The sequence below is a fragment of the Leptidea sinapis genome, chromosome 2 (assembly GCF_905404315.1).
Source record: "Leptidea sinapis chromosome 2, ilLepSina1.1, whole genome shotgun sequence".
Taxonomy (NCBI): Eukaryota; Metazoa; Arthropoda; class Insecta; order Lepidoptera; family Pieridae; genus Leptidea; species Leptidea sinapis.
Window position 1 is genome coordinate 9,170,658 of NC_066266.1, and position 13,172 is coordinate 9,183,829.

Consider the following 13,172-nt stretch of genomic DNA (forward strand, 5'->3'; position numbering starts at 1 on the left):
TTTGTTTGAAGTCGGTTAAAAAAACGTGTTGAAACATTGTTTACATTCTTTACCTCGTCTTGTTTGTCCTACTATAAAGTCTCTACCTTATAGTAGGACAAATTAAAGAAGCTCTCTTCTTGCTTGAGTGAACTCAGGACCGTTGAGTGTTCCCGAGCGAGAAAGATACAGTCAGCTCTTCGCTGTTTGTTTTATACGCAATAATTGTCATTATTAATTTAATAGTTATTCTGTAATAATAATAATTATATTAACAATAGGCTGTTCTTCGATTTTTTTAAATATATTCAAAAATAATCGTTAAGATTCGATAGCTAACAGGTATTTTTAGTTCCTCAAAATAATTGTTTTTAATTTAAACCATCAATAGCGCGCCAAAAAGGGAGCCGCCATGATCATCATGACGTCATAATAACATAAACAAAGAAACGTCAAATGTGCTATGCAATCCTTATTGATTTTTATAAGCATAAAAATGACCTTTCATAGTCCGTATCGTTTGTGTTGCTAATACTAAATTATTTCTGCTATAGTGACGTCACAAAATGGTGGTCGACGTTTTCGGTCACGTGACATACATATAATAAAACTATGATTTAAATTTTGAAAATATGAATAATTCTCATGTTTTTATAAGAAATTTGTATTGAATTCGTAAACACTCTAAATAACAAACTATCATACTTAATTTTGATAGATTAAACTGGCTTATTATCTGGTTATATTGTGAGGTTGGTGTTTATATTTTTTTGTTTTCTATTGATCAGGTGCATTAAGCCTTCTGCCGACGATGCTGTTCCTGGCGACAGAAGTGATTCGCGAAAGTGGTGGCAACGAGACCGTCGCCGCAGCGGGTGTGGCGCTGTTGCAGCGCTGTGCTGAGTGCAGCACCGTGCGGGTCAGCGAGTCCGCCAGCGAGCAGCATGCTCACTTGCTGCACGCCGCTCTTGCCGAACTCATCGAGACTGTGAACACCGGTGCGCATTGCATTGTACTATTTAGCGTAGTATACAACAGCGGAGTGCAGCACTGTGCGGTTCAGCGAGACCGTCCGATATAGAACATCATTCCCATACATAAATACTATCTACTTAGATAGTGATAAATTACTACCTTCTAATGTCAATAATTAGCTGTCAATAGTCTGAAGCTGTCCCAATATACCCGATAAGTCATTCTTATCGCCAGTTCACTGTTGCAATTTCCATACAAACTTCTATTCCTGGTAAGCTATACGTCGTCCCATCGACAGACCATAAGATGAGTTACCGTCGATAAGTATATTGGGATAGGAAAGTCAACGATAGTTACGATTTTTATCTCAAGTAGGCCACAACCGGAGATAGACTGAATATTGGGAATGGCCGTAAATCAAACTAGTTTAAAAAAAGATAAACTTCAATCATTTTATCTAGGCGCAAGTAAGGATTATGCTCTTTTTTGATATCTGCATTATCTCTTGAAGGTTCCATAGTAGTATTGGTTAAAACAGCAACAGCAGCTAGTGAAATTACTGGGCAAATGAGATTAATGAGATTTAATGGTACCTCTCAAGGTGGCGAGCGCAATTGTAGTGCTGCTCAGAAGTTTTGGGTTTTTCAAGAATGCTCAGGGGAACTGCATTGCAATGGGCAGGGCGTATCAATTACCATTAGCTGAACGTCCTACTCGTCTCGTCCCTTATTTTCATAAAAAAATTCTTTCTTTTCCCTCAGAATATGTCCAGTCCATTTCAACTACAGTTTTGGACACTTGTCTTGTGTGCGTTTTTGAATTTTGTTTGATTGGAGTAGTGCCTGAAAAACGTTCCAAGCCTTAAATAACACATTTTATGGAATTCATGTTATTAAGTTTAATAAATATTAGTGTATTCCATACATGTGGGTTGGGCTACTAAGTCATGATGTCATTTAAAGAGTGACAGTAGGGCTGCCGTTTTTTTGTCAGTCCGTTAATGTGAATAGCGTGACCAGTTTTGTGTTCTTAACTCAATTTCGACATGATTGTGGTTTAAAACGTTTTTCTGGAATTACGTCAAATTTTCTCTGACTTGCTTTAGATTAGGTAGTTTTTAACTGTCGGATATATATTGTAAATGTTTGACAGGGGATGGTAGGCAGCGTCTGGATAGCGTGACCACGGCACGCGCAATGGGCGTGCTTCTGGCGAGGATAGAGCCCACACCTTCGCTTCACTACCCCTGTATCAACCATTTGCGGCATTGTATCGACACTAGCCAAGACGAGGTAATATGTCAAAATATTATTATTAAATTATTAAAACTTTCGTGAGACATTATTTACTTATTTATTAATACGGCTTTATTCACGTTTTATCCTGCCGCCTGTCCAGCCGCGGACTTCTAGCACATACTCGTATCCGCAGTAAGAGACGGGGCGTCATCGCGAACCCATTACACTCACCCTAAGGGTTACTATGGATGTGCATTCTGACGAAAATTTGTTCTGACGAGTACGTCCGAAATCCTCGTCAGAACAAGGCGTCTACACTGTGCGCGTTTTCTGTTATTCTGATAGTCAGTTCGTTTCAGCCGTCCAGCGAAGATGAACGAATTTGATGAATTTAATTTTCTTGAAAGTCCATTATTTAATTTATTTTTGTTAAATGGTGGAAAAACTTTCTCCCACTTTTGCCGAGAAATATCTCTGTTGTGATAATTTTTGTCTCTCATATCCCACAAACACCTGTTCTCGTACACGAGACTGATCAATTTATCATTATCCATGGTGGAAACCAAATCACTCGAAATTCGCAGACGCAGGTCGTGCGAAAAAATCAAACTCGTCGTGCATGTTCTGACGCGTTCGTCGATGCCAGTGTAAACACTGTCATTGAATACCAGGCGTTTGTTTCTTCTGACGAATCCGTCAGAACTCGTCAGAACACATTTTCGTCAGAACTCGCATCCATAGTAACCCTAGCCTTATGAAGGAGCTGCGAATGGTCCGAAACTAGTACCCCACACCGATAAAACCTTTTTATTAAATTAAATTTGTATCCAAAATTTATGAACGCTGCGGGACTTGAACCTGCAACCTCTCGGGTTCCGTACGAGTTTCATACTGACGACATGATAGTTTTTGACGTTTAATAAATGATTTTAAATTCAATTTGAATAAAAATATTATATAATATAATAGTCGAAATCCACTGACTTGTATAAATACCACTGGACAGGCTGCTCCATATGTTTGACAGCAATTTTTTGTGCCTATTTGAAGCGCCACTCGCGAGCGTCCAGAGAACTAATTTTGACATATAATACATATGGCTGCTAAGGAACGTGCTATTTATATTTAAAGAATCAACGTAATAAACATTTTTTTTTAATTATTTTCCACCATCTATCGATGTTTGCTGAGGTTGTCATCACTAGTTTTAGTACCGCAGACTGTCGCTATATGGCTAACAGCGCGAAAATGGTGAACATCAATCTGGCACAAAAGCATTGACAGTCGCCAGTACAATGGTATATTCTATTAGGTCAGTGCCGAAATCCAATTTTAATTATTATGTCCAATGACTGCACGTTTCATATTAAGTAAATGTCAATTAGAGATTTAAAACATAGCTAATAAACGCTTGCTAAAAAATGGTATTCATAATTGCATATTAGTGCTAAAACGCTCATTATCTCTTCGATAAAGCTGACGTGACTTATAGGAGCTAGGACCCTTCTTTAAACCTATTTTAAGCACTGGAACGCAAAAAAACATGATCGACATCGATCAGCTATTCGTTAAATAATGTGATAAATAGCTTCCCGATCAAAGTTGTTTAATATCCGTCATAGATTGACCACCGACAGCTTCAAAACTTTGATTGTTGAAGTTTGAGAATATTTTGACATCGACTTTTGACAACTGACAAACCGTTGACATTGAAAAGATGTTTGACATACACATTGACAGTTCCTCATTAAATTAGTTAAAATCATGTTTTTTTCATACGAAATGGCAACATTGCGTACTATAGAAACGTATTAGTTACGGGAGATTTGTCTAACAAATAAGAACAAGGAATTTTATCGAACGTTCGAATAGGCTTAAAACGCGTTTTAACAAATAGAGCGTATACACCTTCGAAAAGCGTTTTATTATGAACTAGCTGACCTAGCAAACGTTGTTTTGCCATATAAATTGTATTGATCTTTTCCTAGCTAGTTGATAAGAGATGGTGCTAGTTGTATTCATTAGTAAAAATCACACTTCTTTCATATTTTGTATAATTCATACTATAGTTTTATAAATTATAGCCTATTTGTTATTCGGGTGTGTAAGCTATATTATTGTAAAGTTTTAATAAAATCTATTCAGTAGATTTTGCGTTAAAGAAGCTCAAACATACATCCAGACATACAAACTTTCACATTTATAATGTTAGTAGGATAAGGCAGGTAGTATTTAGATCCTCTATTATGTATAAGGTGTTCGCGTCGCTGTGTGAGGTGCTGAGTGAGCTGTGGCGTGGAGGGCAGTCCCGGGTCGTGTCATGGTGGGCACGCGCAGTTGGTGGGCGAGTGGTCGCTCGAGCTGCTTCCTCCGCCCGCGCCGTCTCCTCCGCTCAGGCCCGAGCCTGCTCCGCCGCGCTCAACACACTACACCACCTCCTGCCCGCAGCCCCCGCTGACGCCCGTAAATACTTTGCTATTGACAAACTTTGACACAAATTATCTTGCCCCGAATTAGGCATAGTGCCTGTGTTATGGGTTGCAAGACAACGATATATTTAATACAATATACTTACTTGAATATATATAAATACATATAAACATCCATGACTCGGAAACAAACATCAATATTCATCATATAAATGCTTGCGGCTACCGGGATTCGTACCCGGGACTTCTAGCTTAGTAAGGTCGTCAAATTATCTGTTTACTTTTAATAACTTCTACCCAGCCAATGGAGAGCGATGATCTTAAAATCCCCTCTACAATTGGATCAATATAAACGAAGCATTGTTGTTAAAACATAAGAGTCCTTTCGAGTGGGCGGCAGGGCATAAAATAAGATATTCAGAGATGATGATGAGATATTATTTCCGGTTGTTTTCATCTTGCCAATGGAGAGTAAAAAAGAAAAAACACAGAAACACAACCAATTAGCCAGGATTTTCTATCAGCTACTTCCTCTTTGACACAATCTTGTGCATTTTGAAGTCCCGTATTACAAGTATACTTCGGAGCCAATGCTGGAAAACAGCCGTGACAAGCTCTACTGGGACCGATCTATCATCACGGACAGAGCTATCATTGTTATTAAACCTGATATTGTGTTGGTAGATCGGTCAGAGCATCGGGCAGTTATTGTTGATATCACAGTTCCGTATTATGATAACCTAGTGAAAGCTGAGATAGACAAATTGTCAAATTATATAAACCTAGCACACGAGGTTACTGACATCATTATCATCATCAGCTGGAAGACGTCCACTGCTGGACAAAGGCCTGCCAAATGATTTCCACGACTATCGATCCTGGGCTGCCCTCATCCAACATATTCCGGCGATCTTATCCAAATGGTCGATTCATCTTGTGGGGGGCCTACTAACACTGCGTCATCCGGTACGTGGTCGCCATTCGAGGACTTTACTCCCCTAACAACCATATGTCCATCGAGCTATGTGCCGTGCCCACTGCCACTTCAGTTTCGCAATCATTTGGGCTCTGTCGGTAACTTTGGATTCTGATTCGATCTTGCAAATTTCGAGAATAGCCCTCTCCATTGCCCTCTGAACGACCATGAGCTTTCTCATAAGGACCATAGTAAGCGACCACGTCTGCGTACCGTAAGTCATCACTGGCAACACACACTGGTTGAAAACCTTGACATGTCGGATGTTAATTCAACAATAATTGTCCCTACAGTTGTTTCCGTAAACGGTCTTATAGCAAAGAGCCTCGACCATCATCACAAGAGGCTCTGGCTAAATAACTGGTACAAGGGTCAGATACAGAAGGTAGCTATTTAGGTAATAGAACGCATGGTACCAACCAACGCCGGCGGAACGATTTTTATATTAATATTCATAATGTTGTTTTTTATAATTATAAATATAGGGAAGAAGAGTCAGTTATAATAAAGCGTATATACATATATATAATATATATAACGGTGATGATGATACCTCATGACACATTTTTACACAAATCACCTTTTTTTATGAAAATAAAAGACGAGACGAGCAGGACGTTCAGCTGATGGTAATTAATACCCATTACAATGCAGTGCCACTCAGGATTCTTGAAAAACACAAAAATTCTGAGATTCTTAAGATGTTAAGTCTCATTTGCCCAATAATTTCACTACGGCTACGGCACCCGTCAGAACGAAACACAGTAATGTTTACAAATTTCTGCTTCACGGTAGAAATAGGCGCCGTTAGTGGTACCCATAATCTAGCCGGCTTCATGTGCAAAGGAGCCTCCCAATGGTATATAGCCCCAAACTAGGCATAGCCTGTACAAGACAACGTTATATTTAGTACAATACTGACTTACATCTATATAAATACTTATAAACATCAATGACTCGGAAACAAACATCCATATTCATCACATAAATGTTTACACCTACCGGGATTCGAATCCGGGACGTCTAGCTCAGTAGGCAGGGACACTAAACACTGGACTCTATGGGTCGTCGATTATATAAGATTGAAATACGCGTAATAAATACTTGCAGGCACCGCCTCACAGGAATCGACTGCCCATAATAAATACCATCAGAAACCCTAAATAAATCTGTGTAGATTATGTAGCCATAAATTTACCGGCATGTACTATTCCTTGAATTTAATTATTACAATTAGGTGTATTATTAATAACATTAGATATTAGTTATAAAAAAATTGTTAACACGTTCTTTTTTTCTTGCCACAGACGCTCCTCGTAAAGGTGAGACTCCAAAATTATTTTCAAAATTTTTGTTTTGTGTATATAATGTTATAGGTATTAAAATAAGTTAAGCGAAAATTATTTTTGCACGCTTTTTATTAGCTTCACCTGTATGTATGTATGATTGTGTGGTTGTTTGTAACCGACTCATTTGCGTGCGTTTTTGACCCACTTTAAACGGCCTGATTTCGTTCAAAATTCGTAGATTTATCGAGGACCAATACATTATTTGGATAAAATTATTCCATGAGCTCTAGGGGGTGAAAGGGGAACGAGAGGAGAGCCGTTTAGTATAGTGTAGCGATCAATGTGGAATCAAAGAAAAAAACGTCAGTAAGCCGTGATATGATGGATGAAAGTAGATTGACAAATTTACAAAGCAAATGATGATAGAATGAAATTTCGGAAAGGTACCCCCTAGTTATCATACAGTATTTCTATCTTCATACAAACACTCGTTACACCAGACAATCGCGAGTGCGCCGCAGTGACTAACGAATGTTGTGATGGTTTTGTTTTTTTTGGGATTATTTCCGCCTTGCTTAGGATAAACTTATAAATTCATTGTCTAAATTAAAATAATATTTTCGCATAAAACTACAAATATTTCATTGTTAATTTTTCAGGAACCCAATTGTTATGGGTGCTTGTGCCTATAGCGATATCGTACCTGCGTGAGGGTAGCGCACTTGGGAGCGCGGCGCCTCACGTCCGCACGCTACACGAGTTCGCGCTCAACTGGCTCATGAAATTGGCGCCTGTCTACCCGCAGGTTCATACCATTGTTAATATTTTTCATAAGCAGTCTCGTGCCAGATTTTGGCTAGTCTCCTGAGGATGCCTCGTGTAGTTAGGAGGGGGAGACGAAACACATGTCGAATTGATTAAAGATAAAACTCACAATGTTTCGATATTTTTCATATAACCTTATTAACCTAAACCTTTAATAATTTATACATCTAAATAGACTGTGGCAGCTGTGAAATCATTGAAAAAAATAAAGGTTGACTGTTAACCTCTATTTTGAGCAACGCTAACACATAGTGACATACAAGTCGCGAGTGTACAGTGAGCGTCAAAAAGATAGCATCACCCATTGTATTGAAAAATATGGCAACACCCATCGTTACCATATACATCGATTCACCGAAAGTGACTAAATAGATCTAAAGTAGTCTAATATAACGGGACACCGTAAACGTCATAAACATAGCTATAATTGTTTGTTCGATACTCGAACAGATATAAGGACCTGCGGGCCTACCATGAACTCTTATTGCGATTCAATTGACAACCTAAAATGAACTGCTTTGCTATTTCGTACCACGACGTGATTAGAGCTATCTAATTTAGGTTGACGTCAAATCAACTGATTAAATCGCGATGATTTCAATTGAATCGCAAACTGATTTAGTTGTTGATGAGGTAATATTTCAACCTAAACTGGATAGCTTATGTGAGTCAAGTGAGCGATTCGAAAAAAGTTGCTACTTCCTTAGAGGATAGTGAATCGTGTTGTTAATAACTTTTAAAAAAATAGTGAAAATATAAAGAAATGGAAAATTTAATTGATGATAGATGAGATGAGAATACTTTATTGGACTTTTTTGTAACATAAAATACTGAAAAGAAATACCGAAAATGAAAATACTAAAGACGAGGCAGTAAGGGTGCTAGCTATATCTAATCATATCGTTTTAGGTTTCGAAACGCAACGCATATGGTTCGAGTAAGAGAGACAAACTTATGCAACGACTGTAAAGCGTCATCTCTTTCTCACACCGCGGACCACAGACAAACTCTTTCATAAGCGATCCAAACGCAATTCAGTAAAAGGCACTTCATGGTACGAATTATAGTGATTCAGTTTAGGTACCTAAACTGAACTGCATCGGAATCGCATCGCGTATTAAAAGTTGATGGTAGGCCCCCGGAATTGTGTATTGTGTAACTTATATTGTGTGTGACAGGAGTTCAAGACAATTATGCATCAATCGAGCGAGTTACGCCGTAAGTTGGAGAATGCGGTGAAGGCGCAGCAAGCTAACCGCAACGTGCACGCAACGCAGCCGCAACGTGCCGTGTTCTCGACGCGTCCGGTCCGTCCCGCCATACACCTCAAGACTGACTTTAGTGACTTCCGGTAGACAGCATAGATCAGTTTTACGTCTAGATTGACTGTGACAGCTGTGAAAACGTCGAAAAAAATTGACTTTGGAATTAACCTATTTTTGAAGTTTACTTCTTACGCGTTACGACAAAATTATGAGAGTGAAATTATATGATGCGCGCGCATCGCTTTAACACAAAAGTAACAGGTTGAAGTTGGTTCCTTAATTTTTCTGACGTTTGCGTCATTCGTTATTTTTTTTTGTGGTTTCTTCGTCCATTATTAGGACGGGCAAAGGGTTCAAGCCCATACAGCCGTATTCATTATTTAATAATTAATTGTCAAAGCCATCTTTGTAATTTTTAAACATTGGACGTAGTTCCTGAAAAACGCGCAAGCCAAGCCACAAATATCACATCACAGGAATTAGTGTTTAAAGTTTAATGGATATTAGTGTATTCCATACATGTGGGTTGGGCTATTAATTTATGATGTCATTTAAAGAGTTACATTTGGGCTGTTATTTTTGTCAAAATCAGTTTATTCAAGTAGGTCACGAAAATGACACTTATGAATGTCAAAAAAATAAAATATTTTTCTTATTGAATCTACCGCTACTTCTTAAAGGGTTGAGCTAATGAGAAGAAGTAGCAAGAAACTCATTGCCACTCTTTTATATCAAGATTTACAGATCATTTTAATTACAATATAATATGTAAAATGATGCAACAAACACACTCAAACGTCAAATAGTCAATGTTAAGACATGAGTAAGTCAAAAAAATAAATGTAAATTAATACAAAAGTTATTGGTAGCTGCATCATCCACATATACCATAAATCAATAAAGGTATTCTGTGAGCATTTTATAAGCGATTATAAATAAATAAACATGTATATATATGACTCACGTGACCAGTTTTGTCTTCTTAACTCAATTTCGACATGATTGTGGTTTGGAACGTTTTTCTGGAATGACGACCAATTGTTCTTTCTAAAAACGTAGAATAGCGCGAGGAATAAATCATTTCGATGATTTTTACTTCGTTAGGCCAAAGAAGTATAACTTCTTGCGTGCATACATATAAGTACACACACACTTTTTTTTGAGCAACGCACGCACACTAACACAGTGTCATACAAATCGCGTGTGTAATACGTAGCTTGTCACGCACACTAAAATATTAAACCTGGCCCGTTTTCATTGGTTGTCTGTTAGCTGTTAGCAGCTAGAGGCTCTGTCTAGACGTATAAATTGTCTCAGATTATAGCATTGAAATACGTATAAGTGATCTATGGTAATAGCCAAATGGCTTGTAACCTAATGACGACCCCTATACCCCAGTGGATAGTGACCCTGCCTACTGAGCATAAAAGTCCCGGGTTCGATTATTTAATGATGAATATGAATGTTTGTTTCCGAGTCATGGATGTTTATTTTTATTTATGTATGTTTAAGTAAGTATATTCTATTAAATATTTCATTGTCTTGCACCCATAGTACAGGCTATGGGGCCGTTCATAAAATATGTCACACTAAAATCAGCTTTTATTGACCCCCTCCCCCCCTATTGCCACGCTGTGTCACACTTTCTGTGACCCCCCCTAGAAATATTTCGTCACAAAAACTAAATTCCCCCCCCCCCCCCCTGCTGAGTATGATAAATTCTAAATGATAGTACACAAATTCTGAAATATAAAAATATTTCGGCAATAAAGAGTATAAAGTAATTATCTGAAGAGTATTAAATAGAGAGAGGGAGTATTAAGTATTGGAAAAACAAAGTAACCAGTTGTGACGGATCACAACGCCGCTAGAGTCGCGCCACAGAGCTAGCGCTCATGTCAAAAAATAATAAACGGCGAACGTTACGTTGCCGTACGCCCCCGTCCCCCCTTGTCACACTCAGCCAGACACCCCCCCCCCTGTATGTGAACGGCCCCTATGCCTAGTTGAGTGTGTAAAAATGTGTCAATATAAAAAAAATCTCTGTCTATCGATGTCGTATAAGCGACCTATAACCTTTATACGTATTTCAATGCTATAATTTAATAATTTTTTGCATACAACCCGTCGAAATAATATTAGTGGTCAAATGGGTGAACTAGTTCCCAAAATTATCATATATTCTTAAGCCCCGTGTATAAGACGTGTAGCCAAAATTAAAACAAAAACACTTAGCTTAGTGTTAATAACAAAACTATGTTAAGTAGATCTAAATATTATATTTTAAACTAATATTTATATTACAAATAACGTGTGGAAAAATTAACGACAATTTGTAGAAGAGCGTAGCTCATTATATTTTCTACTATACATTAATTGAACTAATGTAATTTTAATGGCTTGGTATACAATGTAAGAATATAAAAATATTTATAATATATAGATGCGTTAAACATGTCGCCAACACAGGTGATTTATAGAACACCAGCGGATAAATACTGATTTAGTATAAATAATCATTTTAATTTATTGACCGATTACAAATGTCCATAATAATAATATAGACTTTTTATTAATTGTCCATTTGATATTCTATATTTTAGTGTTAGTATGTAAGTACGGTTACGGCCGTTCCCAATATTCAGTCTATCTATCCGGTTGTGGCCTACTTGAGATAAAAATCGTAACTATCGTTGACTTTTCTGTCTCAATAAACTTATCGACGGTAACTCACCATATCCGTACACGCTGTCTGTTAATGGAAGGACGTATAGCTTACCAGCGATAAAAGTTTGTATGGAAATTGCAATTCACGCGTCCCAATATAAGGCGATAAGAATGACTTATCGCGTATCTAGATTGGGACAGCTTCAGATTATTGACAGCTAATTACTGACAGTAGAAGGTAGTAATTTATCTCTATCTGTAGATAGTATATTAGGAACGGCCGAAAGTGGACGAAATTTTATTTTAAATTTTATGTTAGTTAGTTATAATGCATGCACTATGTTAGTTTAGTTTATAATTTTCAAATGGATCCCAGTTAGTTAAAGGCCTCCTCCATTCCTTTCTATTTTTCCCTTTTTCGAGTCAGTTTATTCCGTTAATCTCTATAATGTCATTGGTCAACCTGTTATGCGGTCTGCCCACATTTTTCTTTTTCCTGCGGGTCTCTTCCATGTTGTGATCTAAATAGTCCATATGGTCAAACTTTCATATTGTTCATATTATATTGTGTTAATAACCAGTCACCTCACACGTTGCCCTTCCCCGCAACACCACCCACTGACATCTTTATTACCCCGTCCCCGTCTGTTACCCCCTTGAGACGGTCGCGCACGCAGTTGTCGGGCTATAGTCGTCGAATGTAAGTTACATAAACACACGCCAGACATTTATTTATTAATAAGGTTTAATAAGTTTTTCATCTTAGATACGACCAGAATTCACACTTCCTATATTCTTCCCTATTTTAGTAGAGTGAGACTTCCGTACTTCTATTATTATATATCCTTTACAATGTGTCATGTTTTTAAAGTGATAATACACAAATAATTCTTAATATTGGAGTTGAGCAGGTTATCAACTGTAAAGTAGATCCTGTAGATGAAGCCCCAAACTGAGGGTTGAACAAAGTAAACAAGATTTTGTAACGAGGCGTTACTCGAACGGTTGGCTCAGTTGGTTAGAGCACCGGCACGGAACGCCGGAGGCCGTCGGTTCGAGTCCCGCATCGTTCATAAAATTTTGTTTTTGCAAATTTTATTTGTGTATATATCCTTTTCCAATACCTATATCATGTGGTGCTAACTTAATAAAGTTACAGTAGTAAAAGTTAACAGTAGGTAAAGTGTGCCTCCATTTTATGATTAATCAGTTTTCCAGATAGTTGCATCCATAACTGTAACTTTGCAGATGATAATAAGTTCAAATGTAGTCCCCCGCGCTAGATTCTCAATTCGTTTGAGCGTTTATTTGTGAAAGAATGTGATTTGCGAAATAAAGCTGTGATAGAAAAATGTGTAGTCAAATTATGTACGAGGATATATCTCACTGCCTTTCACTACCGAAATAATATTATTATATGACTATATAGAGGCTATAACAATTATTGTAATGTAATTAGGTGATAAGTTATATTTTATTATATTCCAACTATTTATTCATAAAAGGTTTAATAAATTAATAATTAATCA

The 13,172-nt window shown here is 37.5% G+C and overlaps 1 protein-coding gene across 1 annotated transcript in view; it reads left to right on the forward strand.

The window, feature by feature from the left end:
• Positions 1 to 13,172, forward strand: part of LOC126975467 (HEAT repeat-containing protein 5B) — an 80,635-nt gene extending 67,463 nt beyond the window's left edge. The window contains exons 35-40 of the mRNA XM_050823390.1: positions 768 to 977; positions 2,107 to 2,246; positions 4,448 to 4,655; positions 6,905 to 6,919; positions 7,546 to 7,691; positions 8,890 to 13,172. Coding sequence (XP_050679347.1) covers positions 768 to 977; positions 2,107 to 2,246; positions 4,448 to 4,655; positions 6,905 to 6,919; positions 7,546 to 7,691; positions 8,890 to 9,066 — 896 coding nt within the window. The 3' untranslated portion in view covers positions 9,067 to 13,172. The remainder of the gene's footprint in view (positions 1 to 767; positions 978 to 2,106; positions 2,247 to 4,447; positions 4,656 to 6,904; positions 6,920 to 7,545; positions 7,692 to 8,889) is intronic.